The following is a 22,627-nucleotide window of genomic DNA, read 5'->3' as shown; positions in this document are numbered from 1 at the left end:
TGGGTAGCCCTGGAACATTTGATGATTGGGAGAAGGACCACGAGCCCTTCCCCATCAGCCAGGGGCATATTTTGTTAAGTTCCCCTCAGTTAGCAGAACCAGGCCTTGTCATCCACGGGTCACACTGAGCTCCCCTGGTCCCTCTTGGTGGCTCTCTGTGCTTACTCTCCCAACTGAGGGTGGAAACATTCCTACACATACTTTTTCCTTATCATTGTGAAGTTAAAACAACTCTTAAGGATAATAAATTTGACATTATTTCTTTCTCTTGAAATGATTTTCAAATATTAGCTACTGTACATAGATACTGCTTTATGCTTAAGTCTTTTTAAAGCAGCTCTAATCTCTGGTGGGGCCAGGTCTCACTTCCACGCCCTGCTCACTTGGTCTATGGTTAGAGTCACATCAACCGCTCAGTCACTGCTCCGTCCTCAGAGACCTCTCCAGTCCCCCTCTCAGGTAGATGAGATGGAAAGGACACTACTTCAAAGCAGAAGCAAGTGGGGGTCACACGGGGGTGCTGCCCAGCCCTGAAGACTGCAGGCACTGGCAGTGTGCCTGGAGGCCACATCTGATCACAGCTGATGGGCAGGTGTCCCGCAAACCAAGGCTGGGACAACTGAATCCTCTCTCAAGAATGTGAAAATTGGAAGAGAGAATGGCTGGAGCTTAGTCACCTGAGGACATGGTGCTTTCAAGAGAAGAGGCACAGCCCTGTGCCACAGAAGCCCATGGGGCTGCCTGAGAGCCTTTGTGACAGCTTCACCCTGGTGCCTGGGCATGAACCCACGCAGGCCAAGACTTGCCCTGCAGCCTGCCTGAGGGTGTCCAGGGACAGGAGAGGACAGGAGGCTGTCCCAGGAGGGTCGTGAGGAGTCTGAGGCCTGCTGCCCTGCCTCCTTCAGAATAGAGCTGCAGACTAAGCAGAGCTCAGCTGCAGTCTAGAACTGGCTGCCCTGACAGAATGCAAAACCTCTGGCTTCCTGCTGGGTGCAGTATGGGAAGCACTGGCAGGAGATCCAGGGCAGGAGAGGGAGTTTGAGGTGCTCATTTTCCTGGTTTCCTGCCTGCTGGGCTATGGGTTGGCAGCTTCCCTCTACCAAAGACTCCCGTCAGGTGGCTCTCCTCCTGTCACTCTTTTCCCCTGTTCCTTAAGGCTGGGTGGTGCAGCAGTGTTGCTGGCCTGAGTACTGCATCGTCTCCTGCCGGTTCCCTTAACTTTGACTGTTCTTTCATAAAGAGTCTCTTCTTTAAACTCTCCTCTTCCTCTCTGTCTGAGTGCACCTTTCTGCCTCCAGCCAGTCCCTCTGCAGGCACTTAACACATCCCTGCTTTGGTTCAGCTAGCCAGAGTTAGTGCTTGCATCTTGCAGCCAAGAGCTCTTACCTGATACATGTCCGATAGGGAGAAAGCAGAGGAAGGAGCACTGATTTCCTACGTGCAGGTGGCATTTAGGCTGAAAGATGTGGGACACTGCAGCTGGACCAGGGAGGGCCATTGATGCTACTTTAGTACCTATGGACGTTATCCCGCAGTAATGACAGTGTGGGAGTGGGTGAGTCTGCCCAGGGAGAAAATATTAGACCGATGGGAAGGAGGTCAGAAGATGGACACCAGAACCTAAGGAGCAGCTCGAATGAGGTTGCCAAGGAGACCTAAAAATGGCCAGAGGAACGGACAGACGGTAGGGCAGCAGGGGGAGTCAGGGAAGCCAGAGGGGGAGCTTTACAGCACGGAGGGTGTGAGCGCAGGGCTGTGAGGCAGAGATGTGGCAGGCAAGGGCGAGAGGAAGGCTGGGGGCTCCTGGTGGTGTGGAGGGAGCCATCTCAGTGGGGTGGCCTGGGAGACAGTGCATGGAGTTAAATAACAGCCTGTGATGAAGAAGTGAAGGCAATGATCGCTGACTTTCCTTTTAAAAAGTTTAATGAAGGGAAGAGAACGGGGTCACGAGTTTGAGAGAAGTAGGATGAAGGGAAGGTATATTTAGGATAGAAGAGACTCTAAACGGTGTTGCCCAAAAGAATTATGTGAGCCACATACACGACTGTACGTTTTCTAATGGCTGCATCAAAAAGTTAAACAGGTCACCTAGTCCCCAGGTCTTGGTTTCTATTGCCACTCTCCAGTCAAAGGAACCAGGGCTCCTTGGAGAAATGGCTGATTCTAGAACTGAGGCAGGAAACATACAGAATGGGCCTTGGATATCTTGTGGTGGCAGAAAGTAAGAAAGTGCTCAAAAACAAACAAATATGCAGAAAATCCACAACAAAGGGACAGACTGGAAGCCAACTGAAAGCACTCCCGATGGCCAAAACTGGAGCAAGTTGAAGGACAAGATATAGCAGTCCAAAGTATAAAATAAATATCCATGAGTCCATACTAATATAAATAAATGATTGAATAAATAGATGGATACAGGAGAAGAGATAAATCCGTGCAGAATTCCAATTCATGTCTGTAGACGTTAAGGTCTACAATAATGTCTGTAGCCCTCAAGGACGGAAGCATAGCTCCCCACTTCTTAAGCATGGGCTGCACAAAGTGACCTCCTTCCAGAGAGTACAGTGTGGAAAGAGGGAAGAAAGAGTCACTACAGCGGAGAAACCTGACAGACACGACCTCAGCCAGGTGATCAAGGTCAAGTCAGCCGTGATGAGTCGTGCTGATATGATGTATCCTTGATGCAATGTGATGAGACGGGCACGTCACCTCTGTGGTCTTCCTCCCCCAAATGTAGAAGCCCAGTCTAATCATAAAAAAACCCCAGACAAATCCCAATGGAGGGACATTCTACAAGATATCTAACCCACACTCCTCAAAACTGTCAAGGTCATCAAAAAGGAGGAAAGTCTGAGAAACTGTCCCAACCAAGAGGAGCCTAAGGAGACATGATGACTAAATGTAATGTAGTGTCCCAGATGAGATTCTGGAACAGAAAAAGGACATTGCGTAAAAACTAAGGCAATCTGAATAAAGTATAGACTTTAGCTCACAATCACTTATTAATATTTGTTCATTAATTATAACGAATGTATCATACTGCTGTAAGATGATAAAAATAGGAGAACCTGGGTGCAGGGCATACGGGAATTCTCTGCACCATCTTTTCAATTTTTCTGTAAATTTAAAATCGTTCTAAAATAAAAAGCTTACTTAGGGGAAAAAAATGGGTGAAAATATTTTTAACAATAAATATCTTAATTCTATATTAGTTTAACCTAAAATATCCAAAATATACATTTCAACATATAATCAATATAGAAATTATTAATGAGACATTTTACAACTTTTTTCATGTCCATTCTTCAAAATTTAGAGTGTATTTTGCACTCCTGGAACATTCAGTTTGGACTGGCCACATTTCAAGGGCGCCACAGCCACATGGGGCTAGTGGGGACCATAATGGACATCTCTGCTTTAGAGGCTAAGAGAAAGAGATAATAAAAAGCAAGAGGATGAAGATTCAATATTAAGGTGAGGGGGTCACAGACGGGGCAAGGTCCTGAAGAAAGTCCATTCAAAGGGGATGTGTTTGAAATGCTGCCTCCCCAGCTCAGCTTAGGGCACTGGGTGACCAAGGGCCACCAGCCTCTCTGAGGCCAAGCCTCTCCAGCAATGCCACCCTGCCTCTGGCTGTAGCCGTGAGTTTTAGTTATTAAGAGAATACACAACAGTGCTGCCATTGTAGGCTTAGAGCATCATGCAGTCACAATTTTGAATGTGTTCAGCTTTGTTTCTGCTGATAAGTCTTTCAGCTGTGGTCGTTTTTACATCATCAACTTGGTAACCTCTGAGATTGTCAGAATAGAACCATATGACTTCCTCTGAAATGGTCATAAGAAACTCAGCATCTTGGCCAATGACATAAACACTGTCCAACCCCACTTCTGTTCTCCTAACTGTTTCATATGGTGGTGGTGGTGACATTTTAGAATGAGTGTTCACCCCTCCCCTATGGGATGGATGATGTCTATGGGACAGAAGAGGCTTGGCAGACACACAAGTCACTAAATTCAAGGACAGTTCTGCATCTCATCTTCCTTAACCTTCAAGTACCCGCTTCCTTTGTTTACCTTCCTCCTTCCTAAAGCATTTCTGTCTCAGTTGTGTTCCCTGAGAAACAGACTGAGCAAGGTTCCAGTCCATGAAGTTTATTTGGGAGTGGAGGTGGCCTGTGACACAGAGAAGCAGAGGCAGCCCGGAAGAAGTGCATTCCTGAACTAGCCCCACACTGGGCAGCTGAAGCGTAATCCCACAGGGATTCAGAATGATCCTAGGCGAGAGTGAGAGCGCTGGTGTATCTATAACGCACATCTGTCAGTCATTGGTAGTCAGGAAGCCCCAGGGGAGCCCTCTGACAAAGAGGCTGGCTCTGGCCACTGAAGTCAGACTGGACGTACAAACCTGTAAAGGGGTCTGAGGGAACCTGGGCAGGCACCAGCAGCAACTGCTACAGTTCTCTTCCCTCAGGTTCTACAATCCTGCCTTTTCTCAGACTCCTTTGAAGATTCATCCTCTCTTCCCGGACATTCAAGGCTTGAGGGCCGTCAGCAACTCTTATTGCTGTGTGTGCTCCCATGATTTCAATGACCACTTCTACAAGTATGACTCAGAAATTTACTCTCCAGTATTGATTTGTCCCTTAAGCTCCAGATCTGGGACATCCTCCAGCCATCTGGCAGCCTCCACTTAGATATCAAAGGCATGTCCAAATCTGAGCACACGATTTTCCTATTCTCCCATCCTCCAAACTTAGCATGTGGTTGTAGTTTCCTGTGGCCACTGTAACAGATCACCACAAACTTGGTGGCTTAAAACAACAGAAATTTATTCTCTTATAGTTCTGAGGGCCAGAAGTCCAAAAACAATGGCAGGGCCACGTTCCCTCTGGAGACTGTAAGGGAAAAATCTGTTCCTTTCCTCCTCTACCTTCAGGTGGCTGCTGACACTCCTTAGTTTTCCTTGGCTTGTGGCCACATCATTCCAATCTCTGCCTCCATCTTCACATGGCCTTCTCCTCTCCTGTATGTGTGTGTCTAATCTCCCTATGCCTCTCTCTTATAAGGACACTTATGACAGCATTTAGGACCTACCCAGATAATCCAGAATTATCATCTCATCTCAAAATCCTTAACTTAATCACGTCTAAAAAATCTTTTCCATAGAAGGTCACATTTACAGGCTCCAGGAATTAGGACCTGATATCTTTGGGGGCCATTATTCAGCCTACTACACTGTTTCCCCATCCTACCAAAACGCATACCACCATTATGTCAATTGCTCACACCAGAAACCTGTGAATTACTCTTGACCTGTCCCCCTTCCTGACCAAGTTCTGTGGACTTAACTTTTTAACAGAGTTTAAGAGTCACACTGCCAACTTCAACCCAACTTCATTGCCACCAACCCAGGCCAGGCCACCACTTCTTCCCTAGGTGATTGCCATGGCCCTCTCTGATCTCCCTGCCTCAACTCTGCCCTCTCAATCCTTTCCCCACTCTATAGCCAGACTGATCTTTTAAAGAAGCAAATCTGAGCACATCACTCCCCTACTTAAAACCCTTCAGTAGACTTCCATTTCTCTCAAGATAGATATCAAAATCCTTGTAGCTTTTGAGGCCCTGGACCATACCTACATTACTTACTGTGTCTAGCAATACTGGCCCATTTCAGGTACTAAAATATCCCACGTGCCTTCTTGATTTAGGGTCATTACAGATTCTGTTCCTCCTGAGCTAAATGACCTGAGCCTGGATGGCCCGAGTCCTAGCTCTGGGACTAATGTGGGTGCTGGTGGAGAAAATGGCAGGTGCTGTGGATCACACCTACCTGGGGCTGCTAGGGCCTTCTTTGCCATTACACGGAAACAGACTGTCTGAGAATAGAGCTATCAGAGAACACATGGCAGAGGAAGACAGACAATGAATTCAGAGACACGTAACTAAACAAGATAAATTTAGGTTCTAATTTGAAAGCTTGCTGATGACATTGGAGCCTCTAGATCCAGGCATGCCTGAACCTGGTGTCCCAACCCCCCAACACCTGGACTTCCTATTCACGTGAGCAAATAAGCCTCCTCTCCCTTTTGTTTGTTTTAATTAGCTGGGCGTCTGTTACTTGTAACCAAAGGAGTCCTGACCAACTTGGAGATCACCTCTGGATATGTGGACAAGAGTGTCTAGATCCCATCACATAAGACTTTGATAGAGGGCTGGTTTGTTGGCCTGTTTCTTTGACATGTAACAGTAAGTAAACATCTGCACAAGCCAACAATCAGCTTTGCCCCACTTTATTTCCATCTACACCTGTTACCCACTCACCTGTAGGAGGTAATACTGTTTTATTTTATTTATTTTTTTTTTTATTTTTATTTTTTTTATTTTTTATTTTTTTTCAAAGATGACCGGTAAGGGGATCTTAACCCTTGACTTGGTGTTGTCAGCACCACGCTCAGCCAGTGAGCGAACCGGCCATCCGTATATGGGATCCGAACCCGGGGCCTTGGTGTTTGTTCTCAGCACCGCACTCTCCCGAGTGAGCCACGGGCCGGCCCGAGGTAATACTGTTTTAGGATGAGTCAACTCTGGTGTGACTGGTCGTCCAACATCAACTTGTGCTCATTCATTCATTCACTCCTTCACTCTTTCAACAGGTATTTATTATATTAGGTCCTTATTGTGAGAAACACATTCGTCTAGAAGGTAGGGATAGATCAGTGTCAAGACAGACAAGGTCTTTGCCCTCATGGAGTGAGCTGGGGAGACAGACAAGAAACCATAAATAAGTAAACAAGTAGATATGGAGTAGGTGATAAATAAAACAGATGATGTGATTTGATGTGGGTGGGCCCAGTGTATCACTTAATCAACCTAGAGGTACAGAAGGAGCTGGTTGAAACTTTAAGTAGCTCAGCAATTTTAATGTAGACTAGAGTCAATCCTCTTGCAAAATGCTTGCTGATGTGCTATCAACAATAGAGATGGCAGGCAGGGATATTCTATTCCATGGAGGCCTTTCCACTTGAATGCTTGAGATACATTTATACAGGTTTTATTCACTTTGTTCAACCAACCTATTATGTACCAGTAACCTCAACAGATGCTGTGAACTGAGACAAATACCACACAATCCCTGTCTTCCCAGGGTTCAGACTGGTGAAAACCTTCCCATAAATGAATCATTACAATCAGTGGATGAAAGGTAGCAATGTGGAAACAACATACAGCCCTTCCTCACATCATATACCAAACTGAATTCTAAATGGATTAAAGATTTAAGTGCAAAAAAAAAAAAAAAAAAAAAAAAGCCATAGAGATTTCTATACTGTAGTGGTGTAAAAAGGTTTCCAAGCATGACATAAAAGATGTCCAAAACAAACATAAACCACATTAAAAGGCAACAATAAATTGGAAAAATCTGCAATACCTAACACAACAGATATATGTTGTTAATACATAAAGGACACTAAGAAACAGACGGTGGATGAGTGAGCAAAAGACACTAATATGTGGTCATAACAGAAGAAATACAAATGACCAATAAATATGTGAGGATATTCAACCTCAATAAAGAAATTAAAACCAATAAAGTTCCATTATTTGCCCATCAGTTTGGCAAAGACTGAAAGAAAAAAAGCAAAGAGCTAGCGAAGAAGTGGTAAAACGGGCTCCCAAATTCGCACTCCACACCACGTCATGTGTATGAATCACACACGCCACTGTGGGTCCCGGTCCCGCAAGGCTCGTGCCCTTTGACGCCGGAAGTCCGGGCGGGCAGGCGTAGAGTAGGGAGCGTTTTGCGACAGAGCCGTAAAGGCGCGCGGGAACAGGAGTATGGCGCTGTACGCGGCGGCGGCCAACGTGCTGGCGGGCGTGGAGAACCGCCAGGGCTCCATCAAGGGATTGGTGTATGCCAGCCGCTTCCAGGTAGCGTGGCCCGCACTCAGGAAGTTGTGGGGGGAGGGTCCCGGGAGGAGCGAGTGGGGAGACTGGCCCAGGTGGGGAGTTGGGGGTGGGGTCTGGGGCGGGTGACCAGCCCGGCCCCCGCCCCATGTGTCTCTCCTCGTTCGCGCGCAGAACGTGAAGCAGCTGTACGCGCTGGTGTGCGAGACGCAGCGCTACTCCGCCGTGCTGGACGCCGTGATCGCCAGTGCCGGCCTCTTCCGTGCGGAGAAGAAGCTAAAACCGCACCTGGCCAAGGTGACGGGCGGGGCGGGGCGGGGCGGGGCGGGGCGGGGCGGGGCGGGGCGGGGCGAGGCGAGGCGAGAGCCCCGAGGATCAGGGGTCTGTAACCTAGTCCCTGCTTTGCTGCCATGCACGGCGTGACTTGACCAAGTCTCTCATCTGAAATGGGTATGAGCAACCCTCACTATTACAAATTTAGATGAAATCAAACTGCTTTTAATTTTGAGCCTTGTGTGAAGGATTAGATAAGAATAGAAGTACAAGGTAGCAGTGACAGGTACTCTTTAATTTAACGAAAGGGTAATTTTGGCAAGGAGAGTGTTGGGGTCCAGCGCTCTGCTGGTGAGCAACCATAGGGAAATGGTCCAGGACTGGGAAAGAAGACACCAGGTTCCGATTCTGTGTCTGTCGTTAATTACTTGTGTGATCTTGGACGAGGTACTTTTCCTTTACCCGTGGCCGCCTGGACAGATGGTCAGTTTAGCCCTTCCAGTTCCAGCATTCTAGAGTTCTGAGGCATTAATGCCTAGGTTTTTTTGTCTTTGTTTCCCCATCCCCAGGTGCTAGTGTATGAGTTGCTGCTGGGAAAAGGTTTTCGAGGAGGTGGGGGCCGATGGAAACCTCTGCTTGGTCGGCACCAGGCGAGGCTCAAGGCTGAGTTGGCCCGGCTCAAGGTTCATCGGGGCGTGAGCCGGAATGAGGACCTGTTGGAAGTGGGATCCAGGCCTGGCCCAGGTGAGCTGGAAGGAGTGGTGGGGGTTGGGGACAGCTATTTGGCGCTCAGATGGAGGGCCATTTTCTTGCCCACTCACTGCTGATTGCTTCCTAGCCTCCCAGGTGCCTCGATTTGTGCGCGTGAACACTCTCAAGACCTGCACTGATGATGCAATCGATTATTTCAAGAGACAAGGTTTCTCCTACCAGGGTCAGGCTTCCAGGTGAGAGCTGCCCGGCTGCCCTCATGCAGGGAGGTGTCTGGGGGCACTGGAGAACCAGGGATACGTGGGAATAGAGAGGTTGCAGTTGCACTCTCTGGGTTTTCTTCCTACCTTTCCAGCAGTTTCTCCATGTCCTTCCAATACGTATTTTCCTACCATCCCTTAAACACTGATACTCCTGGGAGTCCCATCCTACATTCTTCTAATGTATCCCTCAGTTTTTTCTCTGGCTCTAACTCCTTCCTCCCACCTGGTGATTCCTGTCTCCCAGTCTTGACCTCTCTCTTGTATTCCTACCCCCTCAGGTTCATATGAATTCTTCACAAATACCACAATTGCTGCCTGTGTCAAACTGAATTCATTGTCTTTCCTCTCAAACACTACTTTCTGACTCTCTATTTTATTTTTTTGTTCTTTTCCTTCGGGGGCTTTCAGTATGGGGTTCTGAACTCTTGACTTTGGTGGAATAACACCACGCTCTAAATGACTGAGCTAACTGGTCAGTCCTGCATCCCCTATTTCAACCTAACTAGTGTCCCCATCATCCACCCATTTGGTCATACCAGCAACTTAGTCATCCTAGATGCTTCCTTTCTCTCTCTCCAGTCATTTACTACTCTACCTTTAGCGTCTTTCTCGAATCCACTACTTTTTCCCCCCATCCTCTTGGACATTGCTTAGGTTTAGGCCTCCATCATTTCCTATCAGGATGGGCAAAAGAATCTCCTAGAGTGGTCTCCCCACTTCCAGACTTTCACGTTGCGTTTCCTTCCTCATGGTTGGTTGCAGGAAGATCTGAACCCAGATCTGATACTGTTATTCCCTGCTGAAAACCCTTCCTTGGCTGTACATATCGTCCTGTGCCTCTGCTTCCTCTCCAGGCCCGTCTACTATGGTGCCACATGCACTGGGTGTTCCATCCACAGTTGCTGGTCTCTGCCCTGATGGTTCCTTCACCCCTCCACTGGACTCACACCTACCTCCTATTTTATCCTTTGACAGCTCTGAGAAGCTGCCTCTGCCTAATAATGCCTTTTCCCCAGTCAGTTTTAGATGGTCTTCCTTTAGCCTCTAGCACGTTGCTTGGAGAGCAAAGTGAAATAGTAGAAAATGGCTTTGACTGGGTTTCAGTTCCAGCTCTGCCACTTGATAACTTTCTGAATGGAGACATGTTACTTTCTAGGCCTGTTTCTGCATCAGTCAGGTAGAGTGGACAGTACTACTTTGCAGAGTTATAGTGAATGTGGCTTTAACCTCAGCTGCTCACATTACTGACTCCTCATCCATCAGCTCAACTTTTACCTCCCCTGCAACCCCTACCCCCCATAAAGTAACCTCTCCCCAAGGTTATGCTTTAGCAGTAATGGCATAAATGGCTTAATTTGTGCCAATCAGTATTTATTTATTTATTTTAAAATTTTTATTGAATCAAAATTGATTATACATGTTTTGGGGGTTCAACATTGAGATATCTTGACCAAATCAATATTACTAGCCTATATATTGTTACAAATCATAATTATTCTTTATGCCCCTTGTCCAATCTCTCCCCATCCCCTTCTCTCTCCCTCCTTCCCCAACTAATTGCCCTAGATTCCTTCTCTCCTTCTGAAAGAATAATGGTTACTCTGTTGATTTGTTGCCTAAATGATCTGTCCAGTGCTGAGAGGTGTGATTAGGTCCCCCAATATTATCATGGAGCAGATGCTTCTTTGTCACTCTGAAATGGGCTTTGTGAAGAAAGCATCCTCTTCTTTTTTTTTTTTAATCTCTGCTGGTGACTCTCCTTGTGTCAATGCAATCCAGTGGCTGGCAGACCATCTGCATGGTGGTTCTGGCATCTAGCCACTTTTGTGGCAGCCATAGTTATTGTGGTGGCTGTGGTGGGCCACCCACATGGAGGTGATGTTTTTGGCATGCTCCTTGGTGCTTTCAGTGTGCCTGGTTGTGGGGTGTGTCCGTTCCCTGGCTCCATACCTCAGATCCCCAGACGGGCCCTGAGGCACTGGCATGTTGTGCCTGGTTGTGGGACGGGGGTCTGTTCCCCGGCTCCCCAGGAGGGCCCTGAGGCACTGGTGTGCTGTGCCTGGTTGTGTGTGTGGGGGTCCGGTCCCCTTCTCCATGCCTCAGGTCCCTGGGCGGGCCCCAAGGCGCTGGCATGGTATGCCTGGTAGTGGGAGGGGGGTCTGGTCTCTGGCTCCATACCTTGGGTTCCTGGGTGGGCCCTGAGTGCTGGTGCAGTGTGCCTGGTTGTGGGAGGGGGGTCCAGTCACCTTCTCCATGCCTTGGGTCCCCGGGTGGGCCCTGAGGTGCCGGTGCAGTGTGCCTGGTTGTGGGAGGGGATTCCGGTCCTCGGATCTGTACCTTGGGTCCCTGGGCAGGCCCCGAGGCACTGACATGGTGTGCCTGGTTGTGGGTGGGGGGTCTGGTCCCCTTCTCCATGTCTTGGGTCCTCGGGTGGGCCCTGAGGCACTGGTGCAGTGTGCCTGGTTGTGCAAGGGGGGTCTGGTCCCCTTCTCCATGTCTCAGGTCCTCGGGTGGGCCCCGAGGCACTGGCATGTGTGTCTTGTTGTGGGATGGGGGGGCTCTGGTCCACTTGGGACCTGGGCAGACCCCGACGTGCTGGCTCGGGGTGCTTGGTTGTGGGAGGGGGGTCCAGTCCCTGGATCCACACTTTGGGTCCCTGGGTGGGCCCCAAGGCACTGGTGGTGTGTCTGGGCCAGAACTAATTTTTTGTCCTTTGCTTGCTTCTAACATGGGGGAACTTCCTGTGGGAACCAGTACTTGACCTGTGTGGTTGAGCTAAATTGCTGCTTTGCTGCTGTTTCCCTAGGGAAGGCTTTTTGTGCAGCTCAGGGTTTAATAGTGGACCTTAAAGGTATTTCCGGCTCTCCAGAGACTGGGTGCACCTGGATTGTGTAGAAACTCTGATCTGGGCCTGAGTTTTTTTTATCAAACTGCACCCCATGCAATTCTGCATTCCCTACCAGTCTCCTCTGAGTGGTCCTGTGCTGATTGGGGGGTAGATAGGCTGTCCTTGCTGTGTCCCAGTGTTCTCCCAGTGGGCCCATCTCTCCCACCACCTGTGTTCCAAACACTTCCCATGGGACAGGCCCTGCGCCGGTCCCTTGCATTGACTCACCAGCCTCTGAATTGCTCCCCTTTTTCAGCTATTCTGGCTCCTCACTCCTGTGTGGGTCCATGGGAACCCTATTAGTGGTCTTGCTGTCCTGGGGACCACTAAGGCCCTCTTCTCCCCTGCCGCCTCCAAGCAACTCCATCCCAAGGGCACAGCTGCAGCTTCTGCCGGCTCCTGCTCCATGTGCTCAGCAGCTCCAGCCATAAAGCGGCCACAGCCTGAAACACTCTGAGCACTTTTTTGTTTCTCTCATTGTGGCTTCTCCTGCCTTCATGAACTCCACAGGTCTCTCCTCCTCTTCCCCTGCGCTCCAGTGGCCCCAGCTTGGCTGTTGTTACATTTTTATAGTTGTAAATTGGTTGATTTGTGGGAGAGAGTGAAGCTGGGGACTGTCTATTCCACCATCTTGACCGGAACTCCCCAATAAGTATTTTGAATATATTAACTTGTTTAATCCTCACACTTACCATTTTACAGAAGTGCAAATTGAGGTTTAAAAAATTTTTTTTTCATTTATATATTTTTTATCGAGGTATAATTTTTGTAAAATGCACAGATTTTAGATGTACAGTTTTCTGTGTGTTTTGATGAATGTATACACTGAGGTAACTGCCATCCTAATTAAGATGAAACATTTCTATTACACCAGTAGATTTGTGCCTCTGTTCAGTTCTTTCCACCACATGGTCAGCCACTAATCTTTTTGCTACTATAGTATTTTCTGCTCTGGGAATTCATATAAATGGGACCATACAGTAGGTAACCTTTTGTGTCTTTTTTCCCTTCACTTAATGTTTGCGAATCTGTGTTCTCCAGTTCATTCCTTATTGCTAAAAAATATTCTTTTCTATGGGAATCATTACAAATTATTACAATATGAAGAGCAAAAGAATCAGAATTGAAGCTTAGAGAACAAACTCAGGATTCCAAAATGGGATAGAGGCAGTATATGTTAGGATCTTGGCAGCAGACAAAATGGACTGTTTTGTGGTCAGAGTGGTCTGTGGGGACCTTAAAACTGGAACATAAGCTGAATTGGAATAAGGGTGCCAGATGATCTATGTAAACTAGGGCTTCAGGATAGGCACCACTGGGGGATCTGGGAGGTTTGTCCATATTTGTCTGGGAAGGACTGGTAACGTTCTCCTCAGTTAATTGCTGTGGTTGAGCTTCTTGTTGAACAGGATTGCATTTTGCTTTCTTGATCTTTGCTCTGTGGCTCTTGAACCAGACCTGCACTACTGTTGGATGTATGTTCATTTTTGAAGCCATTTCTTTCTGAAGGCTGGGGTTTGGATATGGGCTCTTATTAAACAAGAGGTTCAAATCTTGCATTTTGTTTTCAGTGAATGTAGTTCCTCCACTTTGTGGATGCTTCTGGTGCTTGCCTTTAGGAAGGTCCTCTGAGCCTGACAGCTCATCTCTATGTGCTCCTACATTCAGGCTGCATATTGAGATTAGAGAGTAGATAGCCCACGTTCCTGTTGCTGGTAAATGGTAGAGGTGGGATCCTGAACCCATTCTCTTAACTATTGATTCCGCTGCCTCTGTCTTATCACCATGTATATTTCTTCATAGCCATTTTGAATATTTGGTGCATGAATGAACAGTTTAAGTGGGGCCTGGCATGGAGGAATTGAGAAAATGTCAAATTCATGGTTCTTATTCCCCGTCCCACCTCTTCCATGGCAGCCTCGAGGACTTAAGGACCCTCAGGGGGAAGCGTTTTCTTCTGGATCCCTTGTTGTCAGAGCTGCTTGTGTTTCCTGCCCAAACAGATCTGCATGAACATCCACTGTACCAAGCTGGTCACCTTATCCTACAAGACAAGGTAAGGAGGATGGGTGGGAAAGGGAAGAATGTGTGGGAGAGGGACCAGCCTGTGGTCTCTTCACAGCTGCTGTCCTCTGTCCTGCCAGGCCAGCTGTCTCCCAGCCATGCTGCTGGCTCCTCCACCAGGTTCCCATGTCATTGATGCGTGTGCTGCCCCAGGCAATAAGACCAGTCACTTGGCTGCTCTTCTGAAGAACCAAGGGTGAGTGCCATGGTCAGGTGAGGAAGGGGATGGGGTCTGATCCTATACTTTGTAGGAAGAAGTAAGGTGCTCATTATACTAATAGGTAATGAAGGCTGAAAGGACAGCTTTCTCTTAGCTATTTCCTTCTAAACCTAGGACAGTTCATGGTACAGCTCCAAGCTAAGTTTCCCAGCGAGTTGCAGGTATGAGATAAGGATCCCTTAGCCCTTGGGGCAGAGTCCCCAGGCCAGATAATTCTGATCATGGACCCGTGTGTGTCCCGACTTAACATATATGCTGTTGTTGTGTATGTCAAGAGCAATGGGCCTTTAGATGCCTCCATAAATTTTCAGTTTACCCCAACTCTCCCCTCTTCCATAGGAAGATATTTGCCTTTGACCTGGATGCCAAGCGGCTGGCATCCATGGCTACTCTACTGGTCCGGGCTGGAGTCTCCTGCTGTGAGTTAGCCAAGGAGGACTTCCTGGCAGTCTCACCCTCAGACCAGCGTTATCGTCAGGTCCAGTACATCTTGCTGGATCCTTCTTGTAGTGGCTCTGGTGAGATGGGGGGAAAGTGTGGCTGAGGGACTCCCAGATCCAAAGCAGTCTAAAGCTGAAGGAGCAGTTCATTTTGGTCACAGTTCTGTTTAATGCAAGATCCTGGGTATATGTTCTCATCTGTAGAGTGGAGATTTCAGTACAAAATAAGGCAGTCTGTGAAGCTATATAAATAAAACCCTCTTTTCTGTAGGTATGTTGACCAGACAGCTGGAGGAGCCTGGGGCAGATACACCTAGCAAGGAACGCTTACATGCCCTGGCTGGGTTCCAGCAGCGAGCTCTCTGCCACGCGCTCACTTTCCCCTCCTTGCAGCGCCTTGTCTACTCCACATGTTCCTTCTGCCAAGAGGAGAATGAAGATGTGGTACGAGACGCCCTGCAGCAGCAGAGCCCAGGCACCTTCAGGTGATGGGTGTCCACTAGGGTCGTGAGGAGGGGGAACTGAGCTGCTCTTTTACCTAGAGTCCGTGCTATTTCTTCTTGCAGGATAGCTCCTGTCCTACCCTCCTGGCCCCACCGAGGCCTTAGCACTTTTCCAGGTGCTGAGCATTGCCTCCGAGCCTCCCCTGAGACCACGCTCACTGGTGGCTTCTTCATTGCTGTAATTGAACGGGTAGAGGTGCCGAGGTGAGTGACTAGGGGTCTGCTTGGAAGATGCTGGATCACCGGAGCACATCTAATTTCTATACTTTTTCTCCTAGCCCAGCTTCACAGGCTGAAGCATTGGCACAAGAACTTATACCCAGCCCAGCCCCGAAGAGAAAGAGGCGGCAGCGAAAAGCAGTGGCTGGTCGTAGCACGCTGCCTTGCACATAGCAGGTGCTCAAGGCTTTGACTTCTTGCTGGTAGGAAATGAAGACACCAGCCCTCTCCTCAGCTGAGAGCCCTTGGACCCTCACACTCCAGCAGTTTGGTTTTTAAAGGTTATTTTTATTGCTGTAGGACGTTAACTGGTAACCCTGTTTCTCCAGCTAGACAGTGTACATTTCTTAGTCCTTTGAGTCCCTTCCCAGGGCTGTGTTCCTGCTGGTGAGAGAAGCACTGCCCGCAAAAATAAAAGGCAGAACATGGTCTATGATCGATCACAGTTTTTTATTCTTAATGACACAAGCAAGGAGAAAAATCTCACATTCATACTAAAAATTCCAATTAGACTCAATAGGAATTAAGTCTTTATTTGTAATGGAAAGTCCCAGCCTCTCATTGCTGTCCAGTGCACGTACATGTACACACACACACTCAACACACTCACATGCAGGCTGTGCCAGGACACCCTCTTTAGGGGGTTCCTGGACCTACTGTCCTGCCTGGGGAACTGAGGTAAACTAGCTCAGTACTAAAACTAGGAGGATCTACCTTACGTAAGGTATAGGTAGAAGCTTGATTCTATACCCGTGCCCACCCCCACCCTCCAATCCTATCAGGTAGTTGAGACTTGAGGTTCAGGCTCCTTCCCTCAGCTCCACACACAGTTAGGTATTAACAGGTCAGACTTCAGAGCTCTACTTGGGGGTGGGGGAGGAGCAGTCCCCTGCCACAAAACGTTCAACCTCAGTCACAAAGGGGAGGAGGGACTAGTTACATCTACGTCACATTATTTATAAAATAAAAATTACATTTTGAATAACGTGTCTGGAAAGAGCTCTAGTCCCTCAGGAAAGCTGCCTGGGACAGCACTCGAGCCCCTTCTTCACACAGGCTTAACTTTTAACTTAACTGTACAGCTAGTTCCTAGTCAACAGCGTTTATGCTTAACCACCTCAATGAACCAAGCTTGAAGGAATTTAAAAGGCAATTTAGCTTAAATACAAAAATAAATTTTTATTTTGTTAAAAAATGTTTAAATATTTTTTTTTTCTTTTAATTTAGACACACGCATTCATACTTCTCCCAAAGAGGATGGACGTGGCAGCAAGGCTCTTAGGCCTGGGGCATGTTGACTGGGAGAAAAGGGGAAGGGTTGGGAATAACAGCTAAGATACAATTTTAAAAGTATGGTTCATTAATTTAGGTTTCCTAACATATACTAGGCGTGATCTAGCCCACACTGAAGTCAGGTAAATGGGAGAGAAATAGCAGAGGGAAGAGGTCTTTGCTTCCCCTGGGCCCCATCCTCCTGGGCTGCCAGCCCTTAAAGTCAAAACACCATTTGAAAATTCAGGAGTCAGCATTTGTAGCCATAAAGTGGAGCTACTTTCCACATTCAATTAGCTAGGCCCCAGAAAACTTGAAACAGTTAAGTCCGGCACTACCAACATGCCGCCACTCATACAATTAAATTCTTCCTCCAAACTCGATTCAAAGAGCAATAGTCATGAGGGTCAGACAAAGTAACACAGGACAAGGCTTGAAACATACAATCCCGGAGAGGCAGATGATGGCCCAATGAGGCAGCGGGGTAGGGTGGCGAGGAAGCAGCTGAAAGTCGTGGGCATCCTGCCTGCTCCAAGAGCTTCTCTCTCCCACAGTGAGGTATCTCACCCCTGGATCTGCCAGGCTAACAGTCTGGAGCCACCAGGCTTTTAGGGACCAAACTGGCAGAGGGTTTGGAGATGAGACAGTGACTCAGACTTGGCAGGAGGAGATGGAATGGCAGGAGCAGCACCCACTAGGGTCTCCAAGGCAAAGCTAGATTCAAGATCATTTTAAAAGGAATAAATTCTGCAAGGAACCAGTGAGGGATAAAGCAGCAAGAAATGGGGAAACAGTCCCCTAAAAGGACTAGAAGAAGAGAATCATAGCCAAGCCAAGCAAGGTAAAGCTTTTGGGATAAACCATTTCCCCCAATCCCATCAAATGCACACTGGAGATCCAGGTGGGTGGTACCTAACACCTTCCAGGAAAGATGGCTCTTCAGGGAAAAGGCAGGAAGGGAGGCCACCTGACTAAGGTTATACACTAAACAACCGTCAGGGAAGTAAACAGTATGTACAGATGTTTCTTTAGCTCTCACCAGTGAACTGTTCAAGTAAAGGTATCAGACTTCTGCCCAGCCATATCCTGCCTCTCCCTCTCTGAGGTTTCTGCTTCCTCCAGAAGGGAAAGGGGTGCCACTACCCTGCTGGTGGCTGAAGCCAGAGATCTTGGGTAAGTTTGCTTTATGGAACTTGAAAGGTCAGAGGCTCTTCCTAGCAGGTGCTGAGGTCCAGATCTGGGTGGTGGGGTGGGGGAGGGTACAGGGGCAAGGGACAAAGGCTATTTCTTGCGGGTGTGCTGCCTTCGGGCCTGTAGTCGCTGTCGGGCCCCTGGGGTCTTGGATCCCGCACCAATGGAAAACGAAGGGGCTGCTGATCCTGGAAAGATTCAACAAGATCTCATCAGAGCAGCTGCTACCTGAGGAAATAGCTCTGGGTGCCCTAATCTCTGGAAAGTTAGGCTGACACTAGAATACTGGGTGCTTGAATAGGGCTCCCAAGCTGCATCAGAAGCAATGTGTGGGAAGAGCCTATTAAAAATGCAAAATCCCAGAAAAAATCTGAGAGGGAGGCCCCCAAGTCCATTTTACCTGGCTTCCTAAGTGATTTGGGAACTTCTACCAGAGATGGCTCCTTTCTCATCTCTGCCGTTCAACCCCATACCTGGGTTGCGCTAGGCTCCCAGCTTGACCACATTTTCCCCATGCTTATAAGCCTGGGAACCAGAAAACTGCCACCCCATCCTAACCCCTTCCTCAGAGAGGAGATGAGCAGGTCACACTGGCAACTGAGACTTGCTGCTTACCGAAAGGTCTGACTCCAACAAAGCCTTGGGTGGGTGTTGAGGATGCCCCAAAGGAGAGGCTGTTGCTTGATGTGCCCACTCCAGGGGCAGGGGTGTTCTGACCAAAGGTGGGTGTGGAGGTGCCTAGAATGAAAAGACAGCAGAGAACTGTAGAGACTAGGCTGGTGAGCAGAGGGTATCAAAGCAGATGGCAATGAGCCTAGGTGGGAGGTCTGCTCTCCACAGGGGACAGCACTTCTCGCAGGATACCTTGGCCCTGGATGACTCTTTCTGATTCACACCAGCATAGCAATTGCAAGAGATAATTAAGTCTTAACACCTGGTGCTCCAGGTGAGCCCGCCCTTCTCCTGGCCTGCTATCTGCTGTGCTGCAGCACAGAAAAAGTCTTTCAATGCTGCCTTCTCCTGGTCACCTAGGAATCAGGCCTCTGAATTCCCCTGGCCACCACACCCCTGCAGAGGGAAACACTCAACGGACTCCCACTTCCTAGCTTGACCAGGTTACCTCCCTTCTTCCATCAGGACTAATTTCATTATACCTCTTCTCCCTGGCTTACCTGTCCCCTCCCCTCCAGAAGCTAGATTCTTCCACCAAACTCACCACACCACCCTGCTGGTCCCCTAATCTTCCCACGGTGCCCTGTGGAACTCAGTCACAAGCAAACGCCCTTCCCTGCACCTTGCCCTAACTGAATTCTCGCTGTCCTGGAGTGACTGCTTTTCCTACACTTGTCTCCAGGATGGCTGTTCTTTCATGTACACGTGTCTCAGGGCCTAAAGAGGAGTAGGTACCTTTCTTTGCTCCCTGATGCTGCTTCCAAACCATTTCTCTTCCCTTCTCCTTCAAATACCTCAACTCATTTGAAGTTCAGGTCATTAGACTTCATTATAATCAGCTCCTTGTCCTTGTTAGTGTCATCTGTCAACTGTAGGTCACTCCCTTTTATTCACTGAGGACACCTGGCTTACTGTCATCTTCCCCATCACCATTCTTGCTGAATTCACCACCTGTGAGGATGACTCATAAAACCCTCAGTCCCTTAACCTTGCTGCCCCAATGATCTTTTCTTCTACCCCACCTCTGTCACTACTGCGGTCACACCTTGTCACCACCAGGAACTGCTCCAGCTCTCAAACTGCACTACAAGCACCAGGCTCTTCCTTCTAGCTCCTTTCTTCAAGTCTCCCCCTGCATCTCCTCACCCTCACCAAGGCCTGCAGTCCGCTGCCCTTCCTGCCACACTTGCTTGAACTCAAACAGGTTGGGTTTTCCCAGCTATCTACTTATTTCAGGTCTACACGTCAACAACTGGATGTTGCTGGGGAAAAGCACAATGCTGACTGGCCTCACTTTAAATTCATAATCACAGTTTTCCAGTCTACAAAACTGCCTGGCAAACCTATGACACTTTCCGATATTATGTTCCTTTCTCCACTGTCCAAAATGACTGTGTCAAGAGGCCCTGCTTTTACACATTTTACCCTAACCCATGCCCCAAGGTCTTCTCTCATATTTAATGAAGGAAACAGAAGCTACCACGGTCAAAATTCACCATCACATGGCAAATAAGATCATTCTTCTGCTTGAAATTCTACAATGATTAATATTTAAATCTAAACACCAAACCCTGGCCATGAGTGATCTTCAAATCTGCTTGCCTTTCAACCTCCTTTTATACCATTTACCCCACTTTGACCTCTAGCCATGCTTGCCTTTTTCTCTGCTCATGAACAGACCAAGCTTGTTTCTGCCTGTGGCTGCGCCTGCAGTGGGCGTGCATGTACTCACTCTCTCACACACATGCACCCCCACCCCTACTCCCAACTCAGCTTTATCATGAATACACTCTTGACTTAATTTTGCTATTTCCTCAAAAGAAAGGCCTCCCTTGACCACCTGAATCCACAATGGTTCCTTCAAAGTCAATTATTTTTTCAAAACATTTATCACTATCTGACATTGAATTTCTTTCTGTATTTGTCTCTTTCTCCATGACCATAATGAAAGCTCCTGAAGAGTGGAGACTGTGCTAGCACTGAGAACAGTGCCGGGCCCAGCAGACCAAGTGCATTCCCAACCTTACCTCCAAACACAGGCTTGCTCTCAGGCGTGCTGGCCACATTGAAGGCAAAGGGTGTGGTCTGGCTAGATGTGCCCAGGGTGTTCTGACTCAAACCTCCGCCAAAGGGGGTGGTGGTGCCTGTGGTCCCACTCTGTCCTGCTCCAAAATTAAAAGCTCCAGAGGTGGAGCTGGTGCCTGGGGTAGCCACATTGATCCCAAAGCCCCCACTGCCAGTTGGGGCTGCCGATCCCCCAAACGTGAAAGGTGATGGAGTTGTGCTGCCAAACACTGAGCTACTGGTCCCACTGCTGATGGTTTGGGTTGTAGCTCCAAAGCTAGAGGTGGTGGCTGCACTAAAGGAAAAAACAGCTGTGGTGCTGCCAAAGGCTGGCTGGGTGCTGGCAGCAGTGCCAAAGACAGAGGCTGTGGTTTTCAAACCACCAAATGCTGACTGTGTAGCGCTGCCAAAGGCTGGCTGGGCTGGGGTTGGTGCTGGAGTTGCAGTTGGGGCTGGGGCTGCAGAGTTCCCAAAAGTAAAAGAGCTGCCAAAACTTGGGACAAGAGCAGGCTTGGTTGCCCCTTGCTGCTGCCCATCAGTGGCCCCAAATGCAGGCTGGGGGTTGGCTCCTGGATACAATGGAAGAGGGGGCTTGGTGCTTGAGCCAAAGGGAATGTTGAACGCTGGGGTGGTCGTGTTACTGAATGTCAGCGTAGGCTGGCTGGTGGTGACCGGGGCTGCGGTTGTAAGCGTGCTGCCAAAACCACTAAAGCCGGCAGTGCTGCTGCTGGTGGCTGTCTGAACAACACTGGGAAGGGACTGGCCAAAGGTGGTGACTGTTGTTGATGGGGGCATGGCAGGAGGCTTGCCAAATTGGAATATGGAGCCCATGGCTGGGGTAAAGCTGGCACTAGAGGCAGGCGGAGCCCCAAACAGGAAAGGCTGTGAAATGGAAGTAGTGGTGCTAGTCACGCTGCCCATGGTGCTGGTCACACTGTTTATACCAAAGCCAAAAGCAGGCTTCGAAGCAGAGTCGGCGGCTGTACTGGCTGTGGTAATAGAAGCCACTGTAGTGGTGGCAGTGGCCAGGCCAGTGAAGAGAGGGGCCGTTGTGGCTGCAGCAGTGGCTGAAGTAGTTGTTTGCTTGAGGGAGAAGGGAGTTGATAAGGGCACAGACGTAGGTGGCCCCAGGCTATCAAAGATAGGCTTGAAAGTCAGGGTTGAGGTGCTGGTCGTTGTGGGGAGGGGGGAGCTGGAAGATGCTGTGACTGCAGGGCCAGACGACAAGGGACCTTCACTCTCACTTTTAGGTGGGGTTGTAAAAATGGGCTTGAACATGAGAGATGCTGAAGACGTACCAGGAGCAGCAGGGGAAGAAGGGTTAGAAGGTTGGGTGCTCAGCATTTCAACCAGAAAACTCTGCTTAGGGTTGGGGAATGGGGCAGATGGTGCTTGGGATTTGGCAGGTGTCTCAGCCTGAAGGGCTGGAGGTGACTTGGTGTTCTCAGTGACTGATATCGTGGAAGAAGCAGGGGTCAGCCCCATGAAAGTGACTGTGGATTTTGAATCTGAAGAGGTGCCTGGAATGGGCCCTGACTGTGAAGAGCCAAGAGGGGCCAGAAGGCTGGGTGTCTTTGGAGGCGAATGGGCCACAGTGGTTGTCACTCCAGCAGATTCTGGGAAGAAGAGTAATAAGAAAAGTGAATTCTGAATACTTTGAATGTCATGGTATTCAATGTTTTTGTATCCTCCCCATGCCTACCACAGTGCTAAAGATCTAAGAGTCAGTCAACAAACATGACTAAGTCTATACCACAGACCTATAAAGTAAATCAAGGAAGTCTTCATTATTTTTATCTCACAGATCATAAGAAAGACAGAAGGGGATAAAGTGTGGCCTAATCGGGAGTTAAATGTGTGGGGGAACTAAAAACAATCCAATCACCTGAACTTAAGTCCAGTTACTTACCTGGATACACTTTATTCATCTAACAAAGATTTACTAAT

At 48.5% G+C, this 22,627-nt stretch overlaps 3 protein-coding genes across 5 annotated transcripts in view; 1 reads left to right on the top strand and 2 right to left on the bottom strand.

Moving 5' to 3' along the window:
- Positions 1-7,824: 7,824 nt before the first annotated feature.
- Positions 7,825-16,676, top strand: NSUN5 (NOP2/Sun RNA methyltransferase 5). 3 transcript variants are annotated; one of them, XM_063088982.1, is made up of 10 exons: positions 7,825-7,925; positions 8,076-8,198; positions 8,744-8,918; positions 9,013-9,121; positions 13,953-14,091; positions 14,180-14,295; positions 14,659-14,738; positions 15,031-15,244; positions 15,326-15,466; positions 15,541-16,676. In XM_063088982.1, the coding sequence occupies exons 1-10, from the start codon at positions 7,833-7,835 to the stop codon at positions 15,653-15,655; spliced, it is 1,305 nt and encodes a 434-aa protein (XP_062945052.1). In that variant the 5' UTR covers positions 7,825-7,832; the 3' UTR covers positions 15,656-16,676. The 3 variants fall into 3 exon arrangements, with proteins under 3 accessions (XP_062945052.1, XP_062945053.1, XP_062945051.1); XM_063088983.1 differs by having other exon boundaries at positions 14,659-14,797; positions 15,153-15,244; XM_063088981.1 differs by having other exon boundaries at positions 14,659-14,837.
- Positions 13,179-13,595, bottom strand: LOC134371914 (divergent paired-related homeobox-like). The gene has a single exon (XM_063088830.1). The coding sequence runs from the start codon at positions 13,593-13,595 to the stop codon at positions 13,179-13,181; it is 417 nt and encodes a 138-aa protein (XP_062944900.1).
- POM121C (POM121 transmembrane nucleoporin C) overlaps positions 15,915-22,627 on the bottom strand; it is a 20,190-nt gene continuing 13,477 nt past the window's right edge. The window contains exons 11-13 of the mRNA XM_063088980.1: positions 20,644-22,296; positions 18,560-18,682; positions 15,915-18,132 (exon numbers count right to left, since the gene is read on the bottom strand). Of these exons, the coding sequence (XP_062945050.1) occupies positions 18,035-18,132; positions 18,560-18,682; positions 20,644-22,296 (1,874 nt within the window). The 3' untranslated portion in view covers positions 15,915-18,034. The remainder of the gene's footprint in view (positions 18,133-18,559; positions 18,683-20,643; positions 22,297-22,627) is intronic.

This window comes from Cynocephalus volans, chromosome 3 (assembly GCF_027409185.1).
Source record: "Cynocephalus volans isolate mCynVol1 chromosome 3, mCynVol1.pri, whole genome shotgun sequence".
In the NCBI taxonomy this organism is placed as follows: Eukaryota; Metazoa; Chordata; class Mammalia; order Dermoptera; family Cynocephalidae; genus Cynocephalus; species Cynocephalus volans.
Note: the sequence above shows the minus strand (reverse complement) of the source record. Positions and strands in the feature narration are given on the sequence as shown.

What these genes read in the sequence shown, in the direction of transcription:
- LOC134371914 (XM_063088830.1), bottom strand. Translation starts at nt 13,595, where the DNA reads ATGCAAGATTTGAACCTCTTGTTTAATAAGAGCCCATATCCAAACCCC.
- NSUN5 (XM_063088981.1), top strand. Translation starts at nt 7,833, where the DNA reads ATGGCGCTGTACGCGGCGGCGGCCAACGTGCTGGCGGGCGTGGAGAAC. An exon ending in ACCTTATCCTACAAGACAAG is followed by an intron (nt 14,092 to 14,179) that starts GTAAGGAGGATG and finishes CTGTCCTGCCAG; the next exon opens with GCCAGCTGTCTCCCAGCCAT. An exon ending in GAACGGGTAGAGGTGCCGAG is followed by an intron (nt 15,467 to 15,540) that starts GTGAGTGACTAG and finishes TTTTTCTCCTAG; the next exon opens with CCCAGCTTCACAGGCTGAAG.